The sequence below is a fragment of the Mustela lutreola genome, chromosome 1 (genome assembly GCF_030435805.1).
Source record: "Mustela lutreola isolate mMusLut2 chromosome 1, mMusLut2.pri, whole genome shotgun sequence".
Classification (NCBI taxonomy): Eukaryota; Metazoa; Chordata; class Mammalia; order Carnivora; family Mustelidae; genus Mustela; species Mustela lutreola.
This window is the reverse complement of record NC_081290.1, coordinates 162437149-162462733: the sequence shown is the minus strand read 5'-3', so window position 1 is coordinate 162462733 and position 25585 is coordinate 162437149. Positions and strand designations below refer to the sequence as shown.

Below are 25585 nucleotides of genomic sequence, written 5' to 3'. Positions count from 1 at the left end.
GAAGTCCTGTAGATACAGGACTACTACTGATACAGGTTATTTACCTTTTCTTGAGTGAGACTTGGTAATTTGTGTCTTTAAGAAAAGTGTCCATTTTATTTAAGTTGGCATAAATTTGTTGATGATATTCCTATAATATTGTTTTTTAAAAATCTGTATAATTTTTATATCTGTAGTGATGTCCTCTTGTTCACGATATTAGTAATTTACATCTTTTTCTCATGGTCAGTCTCACTGAGTTTATTAATTTTATTCATTCCTAAAAAACTGCTTTTGCTTTATTGATGCTCTGGGCTTTCCTGCTTTCAGTTTCATTGATTTCTGCTCTTGTCCTGATTATAGAATTTCTTTTGCTTTCTCTGCATTTAATTTGTCCTTTTTTTTTCCTATTACATAAGGAAGAATTTTAGATCATTCGAGACTTCTTTTCTTTCTTTATTTTTAATTAAATTTATTTATTTTCAGCATAACAGTATTCATTATTTTTTTACCACACCCAGTGCTCCATGCAATCCGTGCCTTCTATAATACCCACCACCCAGTACCCCAACCTCCCATCCCCCCGCCCCTTCAAAACCCTCAGATTGTTTTTCAGAGTCCATAGTCTCTCATGGTTCACCTCCCCTTCCAATTTCCCCCAACTCCCTTCCCCTCTCTATCTCCCCATGTCCTCCATGCTATTTGTTATGCTCCACAAATAAGTGAAACCATATAATAATTGACTTTCTCTGCTTGACTTATTTCACTCAGCATAATCTCTTCCAGTCCCGTCCATGTTGCTACAAAAGTTGGGTATTCATCCTTTCTGATGGAGGCATAATACTCCATAGTGTATGTGGACCACATCTTCCTTATCCATTCGATATAAACATTTAATGCATAAATTTCCTGCCATGCACTGCTTTAGCTGAACCCATCATATTTAGATATGCATGTTTTCATTTTCATTGTTAAAAAAATTCACTAATTTCTTCTGACCTCCTTTTTGATTCATGTATTATTTAGAAGTGTATATTTAGTTTCATTTGGTTCTGATCTGTGTATCCATTTGCTAAGGCTGTTATTAAAAAATATCCCAGAGTGTATGGCTTAAACAATACAAATGTGTTTTCTCAGAGTTTTGGAGGCTAAAAACTCAAGATCCAGATGTTGGTAGGTTAGGTTTAGTTTCACTTGAGGTCTTCCCCATTGGCTTGCAGATGCCCACCTTCTTGTTGTATCCTCAATGTGGCTTTTCTTCTGGCACATATCCCTTCCTTTTTACTCCTGTTGGATTAAGGCCCCAGGAGTATAGTCTCATTTAACCTTAATTATCTCCTTAGAAATCCTATCTCCAAAGACAGTCACATTGGTGGTTAAGGCTTCAACATATGAATTGGAGTGTGTGTGTTGGGGTGCCACAATTCAATCCATGATAGTCTAGGAACATACTTAGTAGAATTTTGGTATTTTTAAACTTTTTGAGGTTTATTCTTGGTCAATACTGCATATGAACGTGAAAAAGAATGTCTTCTGCCGTTATTGGATAGAGCGTTCTTTAATTATCAATAATGTCAAGTTAACTTACAGTGTTGTTCAGTTCTTTTGAATCATTTATGTAGAGAGACTGGTTAATATCCAAGTATAATTGTAGATTTGTCTATTCTTTTAAATCTGTAAGTTTTCACTTCATGTATTTTGAAGCTCTGTTGTTAAGTAAATACACAAATAGAGTTGTCAAATCTTTTGGAGAATTAATCCGTTTACTATTTCATGTTCCTCTTTTTTCCTGAAATATTCCTGTTCTGAAGCCTACCTTGTCTGATATGATTATAGTTACTCTGACATTTGTGGCTAAAGTTTGCTTGATACAACCTTTTCCTTACTTTTATTTTTCGCATATATTTTTCTCTATGTTTAAAGGTCTTAGGTAGACAGTATAAACTCATGTTTTACTTTTTATCTAATCTGACAATTTCTGTATTTTATTTAGTGTGTTTAAATCATTTATATGTAATATAATTATTGATATTGTTGAACTAAAAGCTTCCATCTTGCTAGATCTTTGCAATTCCATCTTTTCTATTTTTTTTCTGCCCTCTTTAGGGATTGAAGATTTCTTTAAAATAATTTTATTTATTTCCATTATTAGCTTTTAACTGTTATCTCTCTTTTTTATTTAATGGTTGCCCTGGTTTATTATATACCTCTGCTTGTCTGTTTTTACATTTACATTTACATTTTTACTCTTGTCCTCAGGATGCCTGGGTGGTGTTGGCAGTTAAGCATCTTTGGTCTCAGAGTGTCTCATGACCTCAGCTGCCTCATCAGACTGCTCAGGTCATGTTCTAAGTGTTGTGAGATTGAGCCCCACATTGGGCTCCATGCTCAGTGTGGAGTCATCTGCTTAAGACTCTCTCTTCCTCTTCCCTGGCCCTCCTCCCTGCACACACAGTCTCTCTCTCTAAAAAATTAAGTAAAATTTTTTAAAAAAAGGAATATTCTTCAGCTGCTTCACATGTAGTATAAGAATATTATAGGAATATTCCTCTAAATACTCCTTTCCATTTCTTATGCTATTGTTATCATGTGCTTTACTTTACATGTATTAAAAATACACAATATATTGCTACTAATTTTTCTTAGTCATCTCTCAATGCAATTTAAAATAAGAAAAAAATATTAGTATGCTTATCTTATCTCTACCTACATTCACCTTTATCACATTCCCAGTGCTCTCCATTTCTTTGTATAGTTACAGGTTTCTATCTGGTATTTATATATATATTTTTCTTCCAAGAGATTTTTAAAAAATATTTTTAAAAAATATTGCCTGTAATACAGGTCTACAGTCAATGAATTCTTTTAGTTGCTTCAGATAACTCTCTCTCTCTCTTTTACTTTTGCATGTATTTTCACTGGGTTTGTAATTTTGAGTTAATAATGTTTTACTTTTAGAACTTCTAATTATTTCATTTCACTGTCTGCTGAATTGCAGGGTTCCTGATGAAAAGTGTGCTGTAAACTCTATCTTTGTTGCTCTAAAATGTGCCTTTTTTTCTACTTTAATATTTCTCCTTTCTTTTTAATTTTCTTCAATTTGATTATAATTGTGATATAACTAAGTGGGCGTTTGGGGAGAAATGGGTAATTTATCCCACTTAGTGTTCTCTGAATTTCTTGGGTCTGGGGCTTGTATCGTGATGAATTTTGGAAAATTCTGGGCCATTACTTGTTCACATATTTCTTCTATTTCATTCTGTCCCTTTTTTTTTTTCTAGGGATACCAGTTATATATATCTGTGACCATTCTATATTGCCCCTCAAAACTTCTATGTTCTGTTCTGCTGTTTGTTTGTTTTCTTTTTTATTCTTTTTGCACTTTGTGTTTCCATTTGAGTAATTTTTGTTGAACTATTAAATCCAGTGATTATTTCCTCAGCTATTCCAAATCTACTGTTGAGCCTATTGAAGACATCATTCATCTCTGTTATTGTCTTTTTCATTTCTAGCATTTCCATTTCAGTCTTTCTTATGGTGTTCAGCTCTGCCGAAATTACTCACCCAGACTTGTGTTCTATTCATCTTTTCCCCTGGAGCTTTTAACCAATTAATCATAGTTATTTTAAAGTATTGTGTGGTCATTCTAACATCTGGGGCAGAAGATATGAATCTGGATCTGTTGATTGGCAGGGTATTGCTTTTCTTTCTGTTTTTATTTTTTGTTTTCTTGGACACCTTACTATTTTTTGTTGAAAGTCAGGCACCCTGAGAAAGACATTAGTCCAAGGTGTGTGTGTGTGTGTGTGTGTGTGTGTGTGTGTGTTGGCTTGGAAATGATCATTTCTTTCCTTCGGCTAGGTCTCTTGCATGAGGATTTGAATCAATCTAGCAGGAATTGAGTTGGGTTTGGGATTTTGTTGTTGTTGCTGAGACTACTCTCAGTACATCATAGGCTTTGAGTTATTCTCATATTATTTTGTGGTTAGAGTGAGGGCTGGTTTTCCAGAGGGTTTTTCTGAGTGTGTGCTTCACATTCATCTTTAGGTCTTTACTGGATTCCCCAAAGTTTCTTTAAGCCCTTAGTAGGCTTCTGGTGGGAAGAGGACATTCTCCTTTGTTCTTGTTAAATCTCAGTCTCATGTCCCTTAGTGTCTGGGGTAGTCCTTACAGTGCTCCTGTTCCATTGCCAGGGGGTGGAGACCTCTCATGACACTGCCCAGCATGTATTCATGCCCTTCCTTCCCTTTCCTTCCAGGGATAGAGGCCGTGTGTGTGTGTGTGTGTGTGTTTCCCTTCCTGTTCCTTTTTTAGAGTTGCTTTGAGACTTCACCAGTGCTCTAGGTGGGACAAGATTTTCCACCATTTCTCTCAGAAGCTTAAAGCCCTTTAACTAGGTTTAGAGGTAGGACTAGAGTAAGGCAAGGGAGACCCTCCTTTCACCCTAAACAGTCATGTTTGTTCTGTGGCATAGAGGAGAATGATCCTGGAGGGGTTTCCTGCCTTTTCTGCTGCTGTTGGGTAAACTTTCCCATAGTTTCACTTGATGAGGTCCATGTGGAGAAAAGACAGTGAGTAGGTTGGAATTCCCCTATGTCTGAAGCTCCCTATTTTGTATATTTTCTTTCTGTACTGTACACACTCTGCCTTTATCAGTTTTAGGGTTTTTTTGTGTTTTGTTTTGTGTTGTTTTTGTTTTAGATTTTAGTATGAGTTATTACTGGCATCTGGTAGTATCTGGTATCTGGTAGTGTAAACAAATATTCGTGCCCTGACTTTCGCTGCAGATGTTAGCCTACCTTTCCTTGGATTTCAGGTTTGTTTGTTGCCTTGTGCCCTGAGCTGTGGATGAGTTCTATAAATTATGAATCTTACTTTGCCAAATGTTTTATTTATTATAAGTTGGGGAGTGACACTCTTTCCAGCCTGCTATAATCTGGTGGTGAGGAGCAGGGGTAAGGGTTTCTTTTTCGATTTTATCCGGTATTAGTCTTAGGCAGGTCATAGGTCTCAGAGGAAAAACTTTCTTAGGGACCTGCCTATCCTTCCCATGGCAGCAAAACTCTCCTTTCTATCTTTTGCAGGTCTTTTGAGGAAAAATTTCCTGACTCACCTTCAGTGGGAGAAAATCTCAATTAATATCAATATGGGCTTCTGGGCTCAAGATTTTTGTCCTCCTGTTTCAAGAGTAGAGGGTGTGTGTGTGTGTGTGTGTGTGTGTGTGTTTGAGAGAGAGATTAAACCCATTCTCTAGCCATATTGAATCTTCAGTTCTACCCTAGGTTATCAGAGATTACTATTTCTCTTCCCAGTGGCTTTAGGCCACTTCCTTGAAGGAGAAAGATCTGGATATGGCTTATGCTCTTTTCCTGCAGCAACTGCTACTTCACTCCTCATGGCCCATTCCACCAAAAGAAGTTCTTTCTGTTCTACTACCTAGCTCCCAATGTTTATCATGAGCTATAGAGAGGAGGTCTCTCGAGAAATGTCTGTAAGTATGTGCCAAGCACCCTTGTTTCTGAGGTCCTGCTGATTCTATACTCTTACAGTGGCCCATACTAGGCCTTTAGCAATTCATTTAAGAACTCAGATGAATTGCATCCCCAGTTGCAGGTACCTGACATGTCCTCCTCTTTGCCTTGCTGGAGATAATCCAGTTCTCATGTCAAATCTGTACTTGGGAGGGCCTGTCTCTTCTTAGTTTTCAGATCTGTGGATGTCCTGCAACCAGAATTGACTGATAGAATCAAGGAAAATTATAATTAAGTTTTTCTGTCTAGTCCTTTTGTTTAGTGCAAGAATAATGTTCTTCCCAGCTCTGCACATCTGAGTTGGAAGGGTTATATATATATATCTCCAATATATCCTATGAGTTTGAGTTTGTGATAAGCTTTATAAGGTGAATAGAAGAAGTAAAATACATATTTTCTAAATTGAAAGAGCTTACCATAAAATTGGAAAAGAAATCTGCCTTTTGGTGTTCATTCCAAAGGAAAGAAGCATTGAAGTTATGAAAATAATTTTTTAAAGGAAGATACCATAAATTTAAGGACCTCATAAGGCAATGTGGAAAGTCTAAGCCTATTTCCATTTTTCTTAATTTTTTTGGTTTGTTTTTGTTCCTCCTTGAGTAACTCCATCTTACTAAATAGGAAGGTTTACCAGGTTCATCTTGACAGAATGACTCAATATTATGAATTGTAAGTATTCACTTCCTATCTTACACAGTTGTTCCTTGTTTACCAGTCTTGCACTGTACTGTATGGATCTCTTTATTTGCTTCTTCAGATTGAAGTAGATAAGGAAATCAGGATTCTGGTGGGTGTAACTGGCAGATTCTTGTCTCCCCTCTGGGAAATTACAGCCTGTGGTGATTCTGTAGTGCTGTTTTATCGCTCCTGGAAAAACCTGGAGCCCCCAGTGTGACACTTCTAATCAGAAATACTCTGGGAATGAAGTTGGTGACTAGCTGGACTTCATGCAATGGGACATGTGTAGAAGGGACTGATGTCTTCGGTGGTACCAGAACTGAAAAAAGATACCAATGGTACTAAAGTCCTGGGTTAACATTTTCAGATGCCCATTAGCCAAACATATCAAAGGCCTTCAGTCAAATTAGAAGGTATTAAAAACAAGCCAGTGGGAGTGGCAGATAGATTAGTTTTTTTAAAATTCTGATTCCTTATCATCGTTGAAGACATTTTGCCACTATCTTTCATGGCAGGAAACCACAGAAATGTTTCTCATTATAAATATTCCCCATTTAAAAGAATAAAGAGCAAACAATGAGCCCTGTGTTGTGCAATCAGTACCAAAGTTGCGTGTGTGTGAGAGCGAGCGAGCGAGCGAGAGGGAGAGTGAGGGAGGGTGAGAGAGAGAGAGACAGACAGAGGCAGGAGGAAAATAAAGGAGAGAAGGAGAAGGGGAGGGGAGGAAGAGAGATGGTGAGTAGTGAAAAGCTGAAGGTAAAGTCACTCTCTCTGCCCCAGTTAGTAAAACTAATTATACCCCGAGTGGTAATTTAGTTTGAAAACCAGAGGATCTGTTTCCCTATTCTTGCCCTTAGGACCACAGTGACAACATGCTTAGAGTAGCAGGGACCATGGCCCATGAAATGGGTCATAACTTTGGAATGTTTCATGACTCCTATGTTTGCAAGTGCCCTTCTACAATATGTGTGATGGACAGAGCACTAAGGTGAGGCTCTCTGGGAAGATGCATTCTGTCCCTGGTTTTGGTTCACTCTGGGCTGTATCTGTGCTATATCTTTCATGTCTTCTTCAGCCACACATTCAAGCTTTTAAATATTGAATAGTATAATCATGAATGCATATCTATACCAAACCACTTTATCCTTCTATATGCAATATTTTTCATTAACTAAGACATCATTTAAACATATTATGTCTTTGCTGTTGACATGATTGACATTTTTAACTTCATCTTACCTACACAAGACTTGGTTTCAGAAAATCATTAGTATATATCAAATTTTCATTGAATTCAGACTGGGTGGTTCTAGGACAAAAAGCTAATTAAAGAAGAGCATCCTTGCAGGAGGATAAAGACATTATACATCCCTGTCTTGCCTAAGCAAAGTTTCCAGGGAATTTTATCTTTAAAAATCCCCAAATACCTTTTATATATGTATTTCCTCTCTTCTATTTCCCTGTCCCAGCTCACTCAACCTAGGGTTAGTCTTCCAGACCCTTCTCCAAAAGGTGGAATGCCAGTCACATATATTTGTTATCTCTCCCAGATACTATTGCATTTTTAAACTTCATCTTTGTTTGTGAAATGAAGAAATTCTGCCAAAAGTAATTCCTCTGAAGGAAAGTAAATTCTTAGACACATAAATAAGTATGACTTTACTACCTGTAGGACTTTGCAGCCAAAATGACCTAAGGTTGATTAAGATTCTCTGGAATAGTCAGAGCATCTTTGTTTTTTAAAACAGCAGCCTGGGTGCTACACTTTAAGAATTGATTTTTTTTTTTTTTCATTAAGCTCGAGGTGTTTGTGTCCATCCTGGAGGGCTAATTCAGGCACACAAAAGAGCTCATGATTTAGCAGTTGGGTGGTGGATTGGGTTTAATCTTTTAGGGGAGGTTTTGGGTGCATCATCCCCAATGTGTGATATTGCTCCCTTCATGCTCAGCATGACTGTGTTCCATTTTCTCTTTCCTTATCTTCGTAGCTTCTATATACCTACAGACTTCAGTTCCTGCAGCCGTGTCAGCTATGAGAAGTTCTTTGAAGATAAATTATCAAATTGCCTTTTCAATGCTCCATTGCCTACAGAGGTTATATCCATCCCAATCTGTGGGAATCAGCTGGTAGAAATGGGAGAGGACTGTGACTGTGGGACTCCTGAGGTACCACCGAAGAACTTTCTAAGATGGTCTAATTTGTTTTTCAATTGCTAAGACTATAAACTATAAAACTATATTATTATTCTGAAGTTGTACATTTTTTAATAATTTACATATGTTCATCTGTTAGACATTTGTCAGGCCAGCCTTTCTAACAATGACTACTGCATTGCTTAACAGACCTTCCTAATTTCTTTCTTGGGGTTCTGTCTCCATTTCCTGATTTTTAAGAACCACTCAACAGGGGCACCTGGGTGGCTCAGTTAAAACCTCTGCCTTCGGCTCGGGTCATGATCTCGGGGTCCTGGGATCGAGCCCCGCATCAGGCTTCCTGCTCAGTGGGAAGCCTGCTTCCCCCTATCTCTCTGCCTGCCTCTCTGCCTACTTGTATTTCTGTCTATCAAATAAATAAATAAAATCTTAAAAAAAAAAAAAAAAGAACCACTCAACAACTGGGATTTGTATCCTCATTCCTCTCTTTCTGGCAGAAATAACTTCACTTTTCTTATGTGGCTATGACCTACTGAGCGGTTACTTTAGACGTGGCACCTCAATAGCTCTTGGAGAGTGTAAATAGCTCACCCAAGGTCACAGAGATGGTAGAGAGAGAGGCCAAGATGTAGACTCAGGTGTTTGATTTGGCAGTCGCAAAGCTGTCTTGCACTGAGATTTAGTTTTTCCTCTTTGTGACTTCAGAGTTTTTACCATTAGGAGTCCTTGTCTGATCCTACCCTATTCGTAGGGCCACCAGGCTTCCAAATGGGACCTTTGCCACCATTTTATTAATATTTAATATGAGTGACCTGTCAAGGCCTCAAGGGATCGGATCTTCTGTAATTTCAAAATTTGACCACAAATGCATTCATTCTATGAGAAAAGAGGAATCTTTCCAAGAGGATGTTCCTATTTGAAAAAAGGGCAAGAGTTTTACTCCTAAAAAGTTGTAACTCTCTTAGGTAACATAAACAACTATAAGAGGAAGTTTCTGAGGGGAGAGCTTCCCCAAAGTCTCATGCAGATACCTGATTTCTCAGAAACAAGGTGAGGAGAGCAAGACAAAGTCCATTGCTTAATGCAGAGTTGAATTAAATGTCAAAGTTGCATAAAGAACTATACATTTAGGTTTTTAGTACATCTTAGAGATTAAATCTACTGCTGAGTAGGTACAAAACCAATGAGCTCAACTAATTGTGTTTTTAACTATTTAGATAAGTTTTATTTTTAAAAACTAACATTTTCCTTTTGTTTTCTTTCATAGTTTACCAAAAATAGATCATTTTCAGTATCCTATGGGAGGCTGAGTGATCTAGAGGAGGTACTCAAATTTAAAAAGGTGTCAGTAGAATTCAGATATGTGACAAGTCACCAGTGGTTTTAAAATCTGTTTTTCTAATGTTGAATTTTGTTCAATATTTTATTTTCCTGGAAATTATCTTTAGACCATATCACAGTAGGGTCTGTGTGATGAAAAAATTATACTATGAAGTGTGGTGAAACAAGAGCAAAATATTGAGACCCAATCTGGCATTTGCCTTTGTCTCTGGTATTTCTTAGGAATGTACCAACATTTGTTGCGACGCTAAAAGTTGTAAAATCAAAGCAAGTTTTCAATGTGCATTAGGAGAATGCTGTGAAAAATGCCTGGTAAGATTATTATTTTATTCTATTTTAATAATTATAATTACTGTTTATTTTTCTACATTAAAAATCTCAGTGATTATGTTAAATAAAATAGCAAAGCACTAGCTTTTTGTCTATAAAATAATGCTGCCTACATATGAGTGTTTACAAACATGGGCTCTTTGATCCCCCAAGAACCTTTTGAATTAGATATTATTATCTCATTTTGCTTTTGAAGGAACAAAAGCTCAGAATAGGAAATGTGTGAAGTAAGAGAGCCACTGAAAGTCAAACTCCAAATATGACCTTTTCCAAACCCAATGCTGGGACTCCTACCTGCCGCTGCTTCCGATGTCACAGAGCCTTCTTGCACCAAACCTCATAACTGGTTGCATATTCCTTTAATAATGGGTTAAGTGGAAAAGTTTTGTTTGTTTTTTTTTTTGTTTTGTTTTGTTTTGTTTTAATAATGTGGGGTCTTCCCTATCTTCAGACTTTGATGTCACTTCAGGGTGAATTTCTTAAATATAAAGTGAGCATTCTGTGTCATTTTCTCTGTGAGGCTTGTTGACTTTCCTTTCAGGTACAAATGTAGAATTTCACATTCTATCATTGCATAGATTTCTCTATTATGATTATTTGTTTATGTGTCTATTTTCTTAGTTAGACTGACTTCTGAGGGTAAGGGACTGATTCATTCTCACCTAGCACAGAGTTTCATACATTTTAAATGTTCAAGACCTGTTTGCAGAAGGAATGTGTGGACAGATGACATACCAGATTATAGGTAGGATTTAGGATTTTTTTTATTTTTGATGTCAGAAGGAGATGAAAGAAATAAAAAAGTCCAAAAGGAAGAAAATTTGGGAATTTAAGTCTTATTCAGCAAGTGTTGATTAAGTGCTATTTGTTGGAGATTGTGGGAGATTAAAAAAAAAAAAGATAGTCTTTGACTTCAAAGAACATGCTATTTCTTTAGGGTAATGATATACATACCTGAAACAGATGAAAATATAGTAAGGATCAAATGCCCAGGTAGACATTATAAGGATATTTGCCCTTTGTGTAATGTTTTCCACTTTATATTTTCACCTAAGTTTCATAATGACTCTGTAAAGGAAATATTAGATGGGGAAATGGATTTTCAGAGAAATAAAGTCCCTTTTCTAAGTCATAAAGCTAGCCTCTGATAGAGCCAAGATTCAAATCTGTATCTTCCAAATCTAAATTCAGGGATCTTCCCATCATGAGTAGGAAGGAAAGGCAACCATGTGCCCTGAAGACATTAGAGGAAGCTTCATGGAAGATGAGGCTGTCACTAGTCTTAAAGTCAAGCACATATTTTATTTTAAGATTTTATTTATTTATTTGACAGACAGAGATCACAAGTAGGCGGAGAGGCAGGGAGAGAGAGAGGAGGAGGTAGGCTCCCTGCTGAGCAGAGAGCCTGAAGCGGGGCTCCATCCCAGGACCTTGAGATCATGACCTGAGCTGAAGGCAGAGGCTTTAACCCACTAAGCCATCCAGGCGCCCCAAGCGCAGATTTTAAATAAGTAAACAGAAGGAGGAAAAATTCCTAAATGATGAGACTGAGGGAAAGAATAAAGATGGAACAGGAAGTATAACCATGCTCATGTGAGAGCTGGTAAGAAAGCTCATCTGGCCGGGCAGCAAGATTTGAGTTTGGAGGGTTGTGTATGATCTAATTAAATTTTGGATTCCACTCTGTTATTATGTAAAGATACTGAAAGTTCTCTGATGATAGAGGAGCATGTTTGTTCACCTCATCTAGGGAAAGATATGCTTCGCAGTGTTCACACAGGAATCTTCAGATCTGCATAAATGGCAGAATTTGTTTGACTAAGTTTTTCCTTAGGCAGTAAGAGCAAGATTTGCAGTGGAATTAATACATCAAACAAAAATACATCAAATAAAGAATAATTCAAATTCACATTCAGTTGTTTCTCTCCCATAAGAAATCATTTCATAGGAAGAAGTGAGTTGAAAAGACATATTTGAGCATACAACAAAAGGAGTTAAGGATTAGGAAACATGATACCTGGGAAAGTCTCAGGGCACACTGATCTGGTGCTTATAAACTTACCTGCCTTAATACAGAAGATTCACTTGGCCAATAAATCTCTTAAGTTGCAGATATAAATCTCCTTGAAAATCTTGACAAAAATGTATTCAACAAAGGAAAAAATAAATCCCTTCTTTGCAACTAAGATGAGGTTTGGTTTTCTTCTGTACCTTTCTCCTTGATATTTGTGTAGTGCTTGCACTATAAATTCAGAAATATTGATTACTTAAAGACTCAGGCCATTGGCAGAAGTCAATAGAAATGATATAATAGGAGATGTCTTTAGTTTATGCAATGCAGATTTAAGCTAAAATAGAAGGATGCCTCTAACTACCTTGCCAAAAAAAGGCCAAAGGAAAAATATTATTTACGTTAGCTTAAGATATTCAAGTAAGTCGTGTGGGAAAGCAAAGCCTTTTCTTCATTTTTATTTCCCTGCAGTTTAAGAAGCCTGGGGCAGTGTGCCGACCAGCAAAAGATGAGTGTGATCTGCCAGAAATGTGTGATGGTAAATCTGGTATTTGCCCTGATGATAGATTCCGAGTCAATGGCTTCCCCTGCCAAAACGGGGAGGGCTACTGCTTGATGGGGATGTGCCCCACGCTGCAGGAGCAGTGCACTGAGCTGTGGGGACCAGGTAAGAGGACAAGTCCCAGTGTTGCGGGCATTCCTGCCTCTATGCACATGAAAAGAAAAATGATGCTGTAACAGGTGACAGTGTTTAATCATGGCCAAAGTAGTATTCTGTCTCAATCTTCTTTCTTAGAAACTGCGTTAGAGCTCAAAATCCTGGATAAGTGCATTTCAAGAAATACAAACAAGGATGGGCCAGTTAATTTGACTTTGAATTCCAGATTAACAATTTTTTTTTAGTATCAGTATGTCTCATGAAATATTTGAGGTAAGCTTATACTAAGAAAACTCTATCTGAAATTCAAATTTAACTGGGTAAAGCAGGAAAGAATATCCAATGGGAGAAGGTCTCCAACAAATGTGTTGGGAAAACTGGAGAGCAACATGCAGAAGAATGAAGATGGACCACTTTCTAACATATACACAAAAATAAATTAAAAATGGATGAAAGACCTATATGTGAGACTTGAAACCATAAAAATCCCAGAGGAGAACACAGGCAGTAACCTCTTTGACACTGGCCAGAGCAACTTCTTTCTAGACATGTCTCCTGAGGCAAGGGAAACAAAAGAAAAATAAACTATTGGAACTTCATCAAAATAAAAAGTTTCCATACAGTGAAAGAAACAATAAAGAAAACTAAAAGGAGATCTATGGAATGGGAGAAGGTATTTGCAAATGACATATCTGATAAAGAGTTAGTTTTCAAAATATATAAAGAATTTATAAAATTTAACATTTCCAAAACAAATCATCCAGTTATAAAATGGGCAGAAGACATGAACAGACATTTTCCAAAGAAGACATCCAGATAGCCAGCAAACACATGAAATGATGCTCAACATCACTCATTACCAGGGAAATACAAATCAAAATTACAATGAGATACCACCTCACACCTATCAGGATTGCTAAAATTAGCAACACAAGAAAGGACAAGTGCTGGTGAGGATGTAGAAAAAGAGGAACTCTCTTGCACTGTTGGTGGGAATGCAAACTGGTGTGGCCACTCTGGAAAACAGTATGGAGGTTCCTCAAAAAGTAACAAATAGAACTACCCGACGATCCAACAATTGCACTACTAGGTATATACCATAAGAATACAAAAATACTAATTCAAAAGAATACATGAACTCTGGTGTTTATAGTGGTATTATCTACAATAACAACAATATGGTTGTGACATATTAATATCTATATATAAATGTATATATGTATGTTTATATTATATATACGTAAATACTTGTGTATATGCATATATGTGTGTATGTATATATATGTGATTATTGCTCAGCCATAAAAAGAATGAATCTTGTCATCTGCAATGATATGGATGGAGCTAGAGTGTAATATGTTAAGGAGAATAAGTCAGTCAGAGAAAGACCTACCACATGATTCATGGAATTTAAGAAACAAAACCAATGAAGGGAAGAGAAAGGCAAACCAAAAAAACAGACTCTTTTTTATGGAATTTTGAGTATTATACACCTGAAACTAATACTACACTGTATGTTAACTACTGAAATTTCAATAAAAAATTAACCAAAAAACCCCCAAATTTAACTGGGTATCATGTACTTTATCTGGCAACCCTAATCAAAATCCTTTTCAGATAAGTACATCCTTAGAAGTCTCTGTGTGTGTCTGTGTATGTCTCTCTGTGTGTGTCCATGTGTCTGTGTGTGTGTCGGGATGGCAGGAGTGTTGGGAGATGAGCAGAGCGTAAGGGACAGGGGAGGACAAAAGGACTGTGGGAATGCAGATGAGCAATTTAGAAAAGTGAAATCTCTTGAATGCTTATTTTGCCCATATTACTAGAGTTTTAGAAACCATAATCTCTGATTATACCATAAAAAAGGAATTTAAAATAAAACTTAACAATCTCCCAAACTGTAAACTACAACAAATTGTACTGAACAAGCTTGATCAGAAAGGCAATTTAAGAACTACCAGTTCTTTGGACTTCCTGGACATGATGTCCATGGTGCACGTATCTGTAATTTTCGTACCCTCTTCAGCTACACTTTCAGATTTGTCCTTAAATGACTGAAGGGACGTTTTAAAGGGGAAAATATATATTCCTAAAAGTTCTCAATGAGGGTTAGCACATACCAGGAACCTTCCACAATTCTAGAATATATACATAAAGCAAGATAAAGGAAATAACAAAATACTGTTTCACAGTATACCCAGTAAAAAAGAAACCTGAGAAAAAATCATGGATTAGAATTTAGAAAAATTTCTGAATAAAAATAAATCCTTTGTATCAGGCAAGGGTGGGCTGAGACACAATCTGAGGAGCAAAGCTTGATACCATTTGTGTGTGGGCAGGTGCACCAGCGGGCAGAAGTCTGGCCTCTGCAACCCTCCCACTTACGGATCATGCAGCCTCACATGCTAAGTTACAGCTGGAAACAGAGATGGCTTTGTGGGTTAAAGAAAGATTTTGTGCTTTCTTGACTGACTTTGTATACAGCAGAAATCTATGGAAAGAAAAAATTCCCTGCACAGAGTTGAAGTTCTGAGCTTTCCTTTATTATCAAGTAATAAATCACTGCAGTAAATACAATTGCCTTCTCCTTTTGCCTGACCCTTCACCATCTGTCACCCCTGAAAATCTGTAGATTTCCCAGTACCTAGACACTATGTATTTTGTTCATTACGGCCTTCCCAGTGTGTTCGAGCACATTGTCTGACTTTCATAAATGTTCAAAATTATTGAATTAATGTTGAACATATTCATCTGATACTGGAATAGGGAAGATATTTTAAATCACACATTTAAAGGTTGCCCATATAAAAGATCAGAGATTCAAATTAGCTTTAAAAAAGTTCCAAAGGTAAAGGAAACAAAAGCGAAAATGAACTTTTGGGACTTCATCAAGATCAAAAGCTTCTGCACAGCAAAGGAAACAGTCAGCAAAACAAAGAGGCAACCCATGGAATGGGAGAAGATATTTGCAAATGACAGTACAGACAAAAGGTTGATATCCAGAATCTATAAAGAACTCAAATTCAACACACACAAAACAGATAATCATATCAAAAAATGGACACTTCTCCAATGAAGACATACAAATGGCTATCAGACACATGAAAATATGTTCATCATCACGAGCCATCAGGGAGATTCAAATTAAAACCACATTGAGATACCACATTACACCAGTTAGAATGGCCAAAATTAGCAAGACAGGAAACAACGTGTGTTGGAGAGGATGTGGAGAAAGAGGAATCCTCTTACACTGGTGGTGGGAATGCAAGTTGGTGCAGCCTCTTTGGAGAACAGTGTGGAGATTCCTCAAGAAATTAAAAATAGAGCTTCCCTATAACCCTGCCATTGCACTACTGGGTATTTACCCCAAAGACACAGATGCAGTGAAAAGAAGGGCCATCTGTACCCCAATGCTTATAGCAGCAATGGCCACGGTCACCAGACTGGGGAAAGAACCAAGATGCCCTTCAATGGATGAATGGATAAGGAAGATGTGGTCCATATACACTATGGAGTATTATGCCTCTATGAGAAAGAATGAATATCCAACTTTTGTATCAACATGGATGGAACTGGAAGAGATTATGCTGAGTGAAATAAGTCAAGCAGAGAGAGTCAATTATCATATGGTTTCACTTATTTGTGGAGCATAACAAATAACATGGAGGACATGGGGAGATGGAAAGGAGAAGGGAGTTGAGGGAAATTGGAAGGGGAGATGAACCGGGAGAGACTATGGACTCTGAAAAACAATCTGAGGGTTTTGAAGGGGGGGGGGTGGGAGGTTGGGGTAACCAGGTGGTGGGTATTATGGAGGGTACGTATTGCATGGAGACTGGGTGTGGTGCATAAAAAATGCATTCTCTTATGCTGAAAAATAAATAAATAAATAAACAAGCAAACAAATAAATAAGTTTCAAATTATGTGACCTATAAGGGATCACAAATTTATTTCAAATTAATCTTCAAGGTTTTAAAAGTCTAATAAAATATATAAGGAAGGAGATCACCCTCTTCAATTTCAAATCATTTCTATAAACCCTTTGTAGTTCCAAATATTGGAAATGTGAACAAGGCATTAACAGGTAATTTGTCATAAAGAAATACAAATGTCTAAAAAACATTTAAATCATTTTAACTCACTAGCAAGAAGTATGAAGTACTGACACATTGATGTGTCAGGAAATGCAAATAGAGTAGGAAATACAATTGAAAAGTTGATTACTTCAACACCTGTCAGATTGGCAAAACTTTAATATATTTAATGCTCAGTGTCAGTGAAGATGTGGCAAAGCACCTACTTTTACGCACTCCAGTAAAAACATGACTTAACACAGTCTTTCCAGGATGAATTGGAAAAATGTATGTAAAACCTAAAAAGAAAATGCACTGCTTCCCCCAGCAAGTGTTTTTAGGAATATTTTTTCACAAAGGATTTTCACCTAACACCTTTTTTTTTTTTTTTTGCCTTCCCCTAAGTATTTTATTTTAATTAACATATAATGTATTATTAGCCCTAGGGGTACAGGTCTGTGAACCACCATCACCCAACACTTTTAAAATTGATAATGGATAATTGTGAAACATCTCAAAGTCAAAGAATAAGCATTAGTCAAATAAATGATAGAGTATTTACAAAATGCAATTTTTATAGCCACGATACTGCTCAATATTTAGTGCCAGGGGAATGGACAAGTATACTTGTTATTTGGGAAGCAGTGTGGTACTGGGTGTATGAATGATGCTTTCCACAATATTAGCAGCAATAACTCTGAAGTTTGGGATTAGGAGCATGCTTTTTCCTTATCATTCATGCCTAACTATTCACATTTTTCATGTAGAAAATATGATAATGAAACTTTTTTTATCATCTTGGAATTTGGAACGTGAAATTTATTTAAAATGATTCCAGCTTATAGATAAACCGAGAGGTTAAGGCAGTCGGCCAGAGTCACATAGCTGTGATTTAGCTTCTGAGCTCTTAACCACTGTATTCTACTGCTCATCTGATAGGGATATAAAGAAGATTGCATGAGCAATTAAGTATGTGATGCCTATTGCTGTGCCTGCACAAAGCAGAAATTTGACTAAGCATAGCAAGTAATTGTGACAGTAGCAAGTATTATCAAAAGAGCTTCCCAATGTCTGCTTGTGGGCTGTTAATATAATGATTGTGGCTCTCCTAGCTCAGTCTTCATATTTAGATTTTTTTTAATCTTCAGCAAATCAACCACATTTCTAAATATTTAGATAGTCATTATTCAAAACTTAAAATTTTGAAGGCTTAATTTATTTTTTTAAAATATTTTATTTATTTAGAGAGAGTGTGTGTGAGGGGGACGAGGAAAATGAAGAGGGAGAGGGAGAGAATCTTAAGCAGACTCCAAGCTGAGGGGTGGAGCCTGTCCCAGGGCTCGATCTCCCAATCCTGAGATTATGACCTGAACTGAAATCAAGAGTCTGATGCTTAACCAACTGAGCCACCCAGATGCCCCTAAAAGAGTATTTTAAATTCTAGCTAGCTTTCTTAATAACAAAACTATTCCAACCTTTATTTCTGACAATGGTCAATAGGATTATGCCAGAAAAGTAATTCTCATGCTATATATTTCATCAATTTTATATTTCATTAATCATTTGGAGCATTGAATATCTTATCTCTTTTCTTTTCTAATATGTCCCTACTGACCATGCCTGGTTCAAGGGACCAATGTTGCAGACAAATCGTGTTACAGCAGGAATGAAGGTGGGTCAAAGTATGGGTACTGTCGCAAAGTGGATGACACACCCATTCCCTGCAAATCAACGTAAGTGGCCTTGTTGTTCGAACCTTCCTGCCGCATAGACTAGAGAAATCATTCACTTCCAGACACATGTTCTGATTTATTCCAGTTAAAGCAAAAGTTAATCTGGACATCATTCATTTGATAAGCATTCACTGGGTGATGATTATGTGCTGTGTTTTAGACTAGGCACTAAGTTAAAATACAAATAAGAAAGAATTCTTTTTTCCAGTGCCTCATGATGGGTGCTTTGGATGACACATACAGTCGTTTTGAAATAAAGGGAATATGTGGATGGAATGTGCAGCAGTGAATGGGCATGTCTGGAAGTCTATACATGGATTTTCCAATATAACTTAGGAGCTTTTCCATCTAGGTGTTTCATTATGGTTCTAGGAGTGTAAATATTTATCTACTCAGAGGAAAAACCAATACAATGCTCATTTGGTTTTATTTAAGGTTGCCATGGCATTATCTAAGAAAAAACACAGTAAGAGAAAAGATGGACAATTCATCTGGAGAATTTGTTTTCCTTTTTGTATTGATATTCTGTAAAATAAATTTCTTCAATATCATAAGCAATGGACTTGAGATCTTTGGATAAGGTTTTTTTTGATTCTATAATTTCAAGATGACTTGTAAAATTCAAATTATAATGGATTAAACTGAGTATCTTCTCCAAATTTCACACATACTAAATAATGTGGAATAAGAAACTGAATAAGATTAATTTTTCTCAAAGTTTTTCTGTTAAACAGTGATTTTTCCAGATGATAAATATTACCAAGCTATATTTCAGACAGAGAGTCTTCCTTTGGAGAGTCTGAGCCTAAAAGATAAAAATATTCCATGGTCTCTCCTTTATAAGAAATCAGGGAAGATTCAAAAGGGAAAATAATTTTGTAAAAAGCAATGCATATGTTTTCTGGGAACCAATATGTAGTCCGAGCGGCAGCGAGCAGGAAAGAGAGTAAGGTGGTTCCCCTTCTCTCTGTAGCAGGTGCACACATTGTCCTGAATGACTGTATGATCCCTGGATCATTCCTCCAACTAGAGGCACAAACATATCATTCTTTCCACAGGCTAACCTCCTAGTCACTTCTGAATAGTCATCGGTTGTAGTGGAGAGAGGACCTGAAATTCTCTGTGCTCTAGGCCCTCCTTATAAAAGCTCTACCTAAGTGACTCAAGAAAAATGCCTCTTCAAGTTTGGAGAGAATGTGTGCCTTTCTCTACTCCTCTGTCATATTTGCTAACAGTTGCCAGAAATATCAGGAGAATCTTATTCTGTACCTCTCAGAGGAGTTTTTCACAGACTTCCTCAGAATTCTGCATAAAGTGATTGACTCCAATTTTATTGGATCTTTTTTCACCGGCAGTGAATGAATGGCTTTACTAAGTGCTGAGCTGTTTCATCATTATTTGCAAGGAGACAGTTCTTTCAGGAACCCCAAATGATGTCTTCGAGTGTCACCCAAGGCTCAGCCTTATGTAGACACAGCTATAGTTGGGAGACTTAATATGCTGCAATTCATGAAAATAAAGTAACTTTAGTTGAAACAAAATAGAAATATCCACGTGTCCTCCATGATGTTAAAAGTTTTTCCTCTTTATAGCTCAAACATGACCTTCATTTCCAGGTGTTTCTCTTGGTCTGTCATGGCTTCTGCAGTGGCAGCCATTGCATTCCAATGAGACAAAAAGAGAAAAAAGTAAAGAGCAGGACATACTCCTTCATGTAATACCCCCTTCAAGAATTTACACATAAGATTCTGCTTCCTCCCTATTGGCCAGAACTTAGGCAATTGACCAAAATTAGCTGCCTAGGAATCTGAGAAATGTGGGTTTTGCTTTTAAGCAACAATGTGCCTTGTTAATGTTTGGTGGCTCTATTACAGAAGAATAAAGGGAAATTTCACATAAAGAGAGAATATGATGAGTTAAATATTGATGGCCTGGGAGGTGATTTAGAACTGCAGAGAACTGCAGTTAGGATCCTGGTATTTCAACTGCAACAAATTTGACTTTTCCTCAGTGATGCCATGTGTGGGAAGTTGTTCTGTCAAGGTGGGTCAGATACTTTGCCTTGGAGAGGACATATTATAACTTTCCTGACATGTAAAACATTTGAACCTGAAGACAGCAGTCAAGAAGTAGCCATGGTAGCCAATGGAACCAAGTGTGGAAACAAGAAGGTAAGTTGAAAATGTAGATTTTAATCAAAGTGTTCTTTTGTCTTGTTTTTTGTTTTGTTTTGTTTTGTTTGTTTGCTTCTCAAGGACTCTTTATGTTTTATGGGGCACAGTTTTCAAAGCAATACTTAGCACCACTCATTTATGCATGTGTCCACTCATCCCTTCAATATTGTTTTATAGGTAACTATTATGTGCTTAAGTACTGGGTTATTAAAACTTGGTATATTGTATTGCCCCAAATCAGTAGGTTCTCAATAAATGATAACTCCCTTGAAAATAATAATTAAGAGAATAATAACAATACTATTTATTTTTACATAAATGATAGGTACTGCAATATTGAAGATGATGTGATATTAACATGTTCTCCATAATATTTTTGTTTGGAATGGGTGCTTTGTATCATATGCAATGCTTAGCTCAGTGATAAGTATCAGTCTCAGGCATGGACTGAAGAGGTGGATTAAGGGAATGACTCAGGAGGAATAAAGTGAAGTAAGGAAATATTCTTTAGAGGACTTTCCAAAAATTTTTTAACACAAATTATCTAGCTTCATCTTCTTATTTCCAAAAGAATGTTGTGATTTCCCTAATAAAAGGGCAACAATCATGGCTAATAATAGAAGACTAAATTCCAAAGAGTCAGCAATTTGCAGAGCTGAAGCCATTAGGTATTGATGTCAGCTTGATGCTTTTCACATCACTTTCAGGTTTGCATTAATGCAGAATGTATAGATATTGAAAGAGCCTACAAATCAACCAATTGCTCCTCCAAGTGCAAAGGACATGCTGTAAGTTTTGACAATGCTTCCCCAATCTTGCTGAATCTTTTGTAATTTTAGATCAGTTTTGATGATGCTGAATTAATGTTTCAGCATTAAATTAAAATTATTAAGTTTGCCTTAATGCTCAGTAGTTTGGTTCAGTGAAAAGAATTTCTTCTAAGAACTTGGTATTGACATCCCTACGATGGATTCATACATTATGTAGATAGCTGAAAGGCTACAGAGTAAGGGTTAGCTTCTGATGAATAGGGCCCCTGGGTTGGTGGTCAGTCAGCCCAGTGTGGAAACTAGTAAGATCTTGTCTTCTCCAGGTGTGTGACCATGATCTCCAGTGTCAGTGTAAAGAAGGATGGGCCCCTCCTGATTGTGATGACTCTTCAGTGGTCTTCCGTAGGTAACATTACATGTCTAGCCTGAAAAAATTGCTCTTCTAAGCTTTTATTTCATATTACATTAGATTTCATTGCCTTTTCTCTATCCTCTTGGAATTCTTGTTCATTCCATAAATATTTAATCTGCAATATTAATCTTCAAGTTCTCTAATAGTTTTTTGTTTTTGAAGCATATTTTCCACATCCTTATGCTTTTACTATACATACAAAAAATTTCTTCAAATTTTATATTTGCAATCTTTATTTTAATTTCCCCAATTTTTTTCTTTTATGATTGTTCTATTTTTGTAGCAACTTTGACTTAATGTATAGATATAATATCCTCATAGAACTCTCTAAGAACACAACTTAGATTATTTTTGTAGGTTCAGTTCTGTTCTTTGAATCATTTCTATTTCTTTTTTTATTTTTTAAAGATTTTATTTATTTGACAGACAGAGATCGCAAGTAGGCAGAGAGGCAAGCAGAGGGAGAGAGAGGAGGCAGCAGGCTCCCTGCTGAGCAGAGAGCCCGATGCGGGGTTCAATCCCAGAACCCTGAGATCATGACCTGAGCCAAAGGCAGAGGCTTAACCCACTGAACCACCCAGGCGCCCCTCATCTCTATGTCTTTTGAGTTTGATTTCTTTTTCACCCTGTCTCTTATTTGCTTTTTCTCTTCAGGGTATGGGGCCTTAGTTGAAGGTGAGATAGGTTGACTTCAATCGGTTTTCAAGGGGGTTTTTTGCATGTTTGTGTGCTTGTTATACCAACCAATACTTCTCCAGATGGGAGATCCGGCAGTGAGCTCTATCAGTAGAAAGACCTCCCTCCAGGCCCTCAGGGCGGAAAGCAGCCAGGGTGGGGATCCTCATCCCCAGTCACTATGGTGAGGAGTACTTTGACCAGACAAGAGCTCCTCATAGCATTTATATCCTGAGAGAACTACTTTCTCTCCGCACTCTTTCCTTGATCCTCTCTTCTGTTTCATCTCCTGTGGGTATCTGCAGTTAGCCTCTGTTCTGCTTCTCAGGCCCTTGCATCCCCTTGCTTCTAGATAGCAGTTCTTGGGTCTTTGTCTTCGCTCTTGTTCTATGTACACAAGGGATGTGGATGGGGATGTAGATGGGGACACACCTGACCAAACCATCTGTCTCCAGTTCAGATTCTCTGTTGGCTTCCCAAGAAAGAATAGTACTTGCTTCTGATGTTTGGACTATTTTTAAAAATATATATTATTTATTTTTTTTTAGATGGGGGAGGGGCAGAGGGAAATGTAGAGAATTTCAATCAGACTCTATGCTGAATGCGGGCTTGAGGCAGAGCTCAGTTTTACAATCCTGAGATCATGACCAAAGCCAAAATCAAGAGTCAGACGCTTAACTGACTGAGCAACTCAGGCTCCCCTGGGCTATTTTTTGTTTGGTTGGTTTTTGTTTTTAAGATTTTATTTTAATTCCAGTTAGATAATATATAGCATAATATTGATTTCAGGTGTACAGTATGGTGATTCAACACTTCGATACAACACCTTTTTTTTTTTTTTTAAATGTGATGGACTTGTGGGAGGGTATGTGTTGTGGTGAACTCTGTGTATTATGTAAGACTGGTGAATTACAGACATGTACCCCTGAAACAAATATTACATTATATGCCAATAATAATAAAAAATTCTTGGTTCTTTGCTAGACTTCCCAAGAAAGAATAGCATTTACTTCTGACATTGGATTATAATTTAATGTTTCTGTCTGACTATATCCCTTTACTTACTTTCTGAAATTTCTGAAAATTCTTTATGAGTTTTTTCTAGTGCTCTATGATTTTATTATGTATATATTTAAATATTAAATATGTTATTACATGTATATAGACAGGCACATATATGCACATATTCTATTTAGGATGTGTCCTCTGATATTTGGATATGGTAGGGTAATAGACACAGAAACATCAATCTTTAATTAGAAAATTATTTAATGGTTTCAACACTCACTAAAAATGCTTTTAAACTATGGCTTACCTCTTCGTAAATTCTATTTTATTTATCTCTTGATTTGGTAAATCACTTCTATTAGTCATTTCTTCTTTCTTCTTGCATGAAACTTTCTATGTTGCATTTACAAGAATTTATTTCCTTTGCTAAATAGAAAACATGAATAGGTTGGATTGGACTAGATTTTTTTGACTCAGAGTTTTAATTTCATGACTCTCTCGAGAAGTGGATCTTGATATTTAATGTTCAAAAACTGAGGCTACCCTGATTTTGCTTCTTGTTGTTGTGAAATAACCCTTTAAAAATCATTAGTTTGTTTTCCCTTAAATGTTTTTAGAATTGCTACTTAATGAAAATACCATTTTGCCATGCCTGTGTGTTGTTTGCTTTTAATTATTTTGATTGTTACCCAGTGAAGGCTTTCAAATTGAGGGCTTGATTCTGTATTCAGTACAAGGAATGTTTCTGTTATTACAGATTTGAAAACGGATTCTGTTCCATTTCCTTGATTTCTTTTTTTTTCTTTTCAGGTATTTATTTATTTTTAAATCTTTTTAAAATTTCTTTTCAGCATAAGAGAATTCATTGCTTTTGCACCACACTCAGTGCTCCATGCAATACATGCCCTCCTTAAAACCCACCACCTGACTTCCCCAACCTTCCACCCCCCCGCCCCTTCAAAACCCTCAGGTTGTTTTTCAGAGTCCATAGTCTTTCATGGTTCATCTCCCCTTCCAATTTCCCTCAACTCCCTTCTCCTTTCCATCTCCCCATGTCCTCCATGTTATTTGTTATGCTCCACAAATAAGTGAAACCATATGATAATTGACTCTCTCTGCTTGACTTATTTCACTCAGCATAATCTCTTCCAGTTCCATCCATGTTGATACAAAAGTTGGATATTCATTCTTTCTCATAGAGGCATAATACTCCATAGTGTATATGGACCACATCTTCCTTATCCATTCATCCATTGAAGGGCATCTTGGTTCTTTCCACAGTCTGGTGACCGTGGCCATTGCTGCTATAAACATTGGGGTACAGATGGCCCTTGTTTTCACTGCATCTGTGTCTTTGGGGTAAATACCCAGTAGTGCAATGGCAGGGTCATAGGGAAGCTCTATTTTTAATTTCTTGAGGAATCTCCACACTGTTCTCCAAAGAGGCTGCACCAACTTGCATTCCCATCAACAGTGTAAGAGGGTTCCCCTTTCTCCATATCCTCTCCAACACACGTTGTTTCCTGTCTTGCTAATTTTGGCCATTCTAACTGGTGTAATGTGGTATCTCAATGTGGTTTTAATTTGAATCTCCCTGATGGCTCGTGATGATGAACATATTTTCATGTGTCTGAAAGCCATTTGTATGTCTTCATTGGAGAAGTGTCCATTTTTTGATATGATTATCTGTTTTGTGTGTGTTGAATTTGAGTTCTTTATAGATCCTGGATATCAACCTTTTGTCTGTACTGTCTCAACTCAACACTTCCCTGTTTTCTAATTCAGAAATATAAATTATCTGTATCAAACATCTTAACTGTGTGACCTTCCTGTTATCCTTTTTTGTCATTCTCTATCCCCTGTTATTTTGGGGAAAGTCTTTCAAACTTATTTTGTGTATCATAGAGTGAATTGTTCACAATGTCAACACTCCTATTTATTAGTTATAATGACATTCTAAAATGGTAAATGGCATTTTTGTGTTTCTTTAAACATCTTCCATACCACTTTGTTGTCTTCTCTTATTTTGCATCTTCTTTAAATAGATTTATTTTCAT

The 25585-nt window shown here is 36.8% G+C and overlaps 1 protein-coding gene across 1 annotated transcript in view; it reads left to right on the top strand.

Annotated features, from left to right (window-relative positions):
- Positions 1-25585, top strand: part of ADAM28 (ADAM metallopeptidase domain 28) — an 81958-nt gene that overhangs the window by 35102 nt on the left and 21271 nt on the right. Inside the window, exons 11-18 of the mRNA XM_059177963.1 lie at positions 7046-7176; positions 8177-8354; positions 9906-9995; positions 12496-12691; positions 18387-18489; positions 20501-20660; positions 21371-21451; positions 21757-21835. Coding sequence (XP_059033946.1) covers positions 7046-7176; positions 8177-8354; positions 9906-9995; positions 12496-12691; positions 18387-18489; positions 20501-20660; positions 21371-21451; positions 21757-21835 — 1018 coding nt within the window. The remainder of the gene's footprint in view (positions 1-7045; positions 7177-8176; positions 8355-9905; positions 9996-12495; positions 12692-18386; positions 18490-20500; positions 20661-21370; positions 21452-21756; positions 21836-25585) is intronic.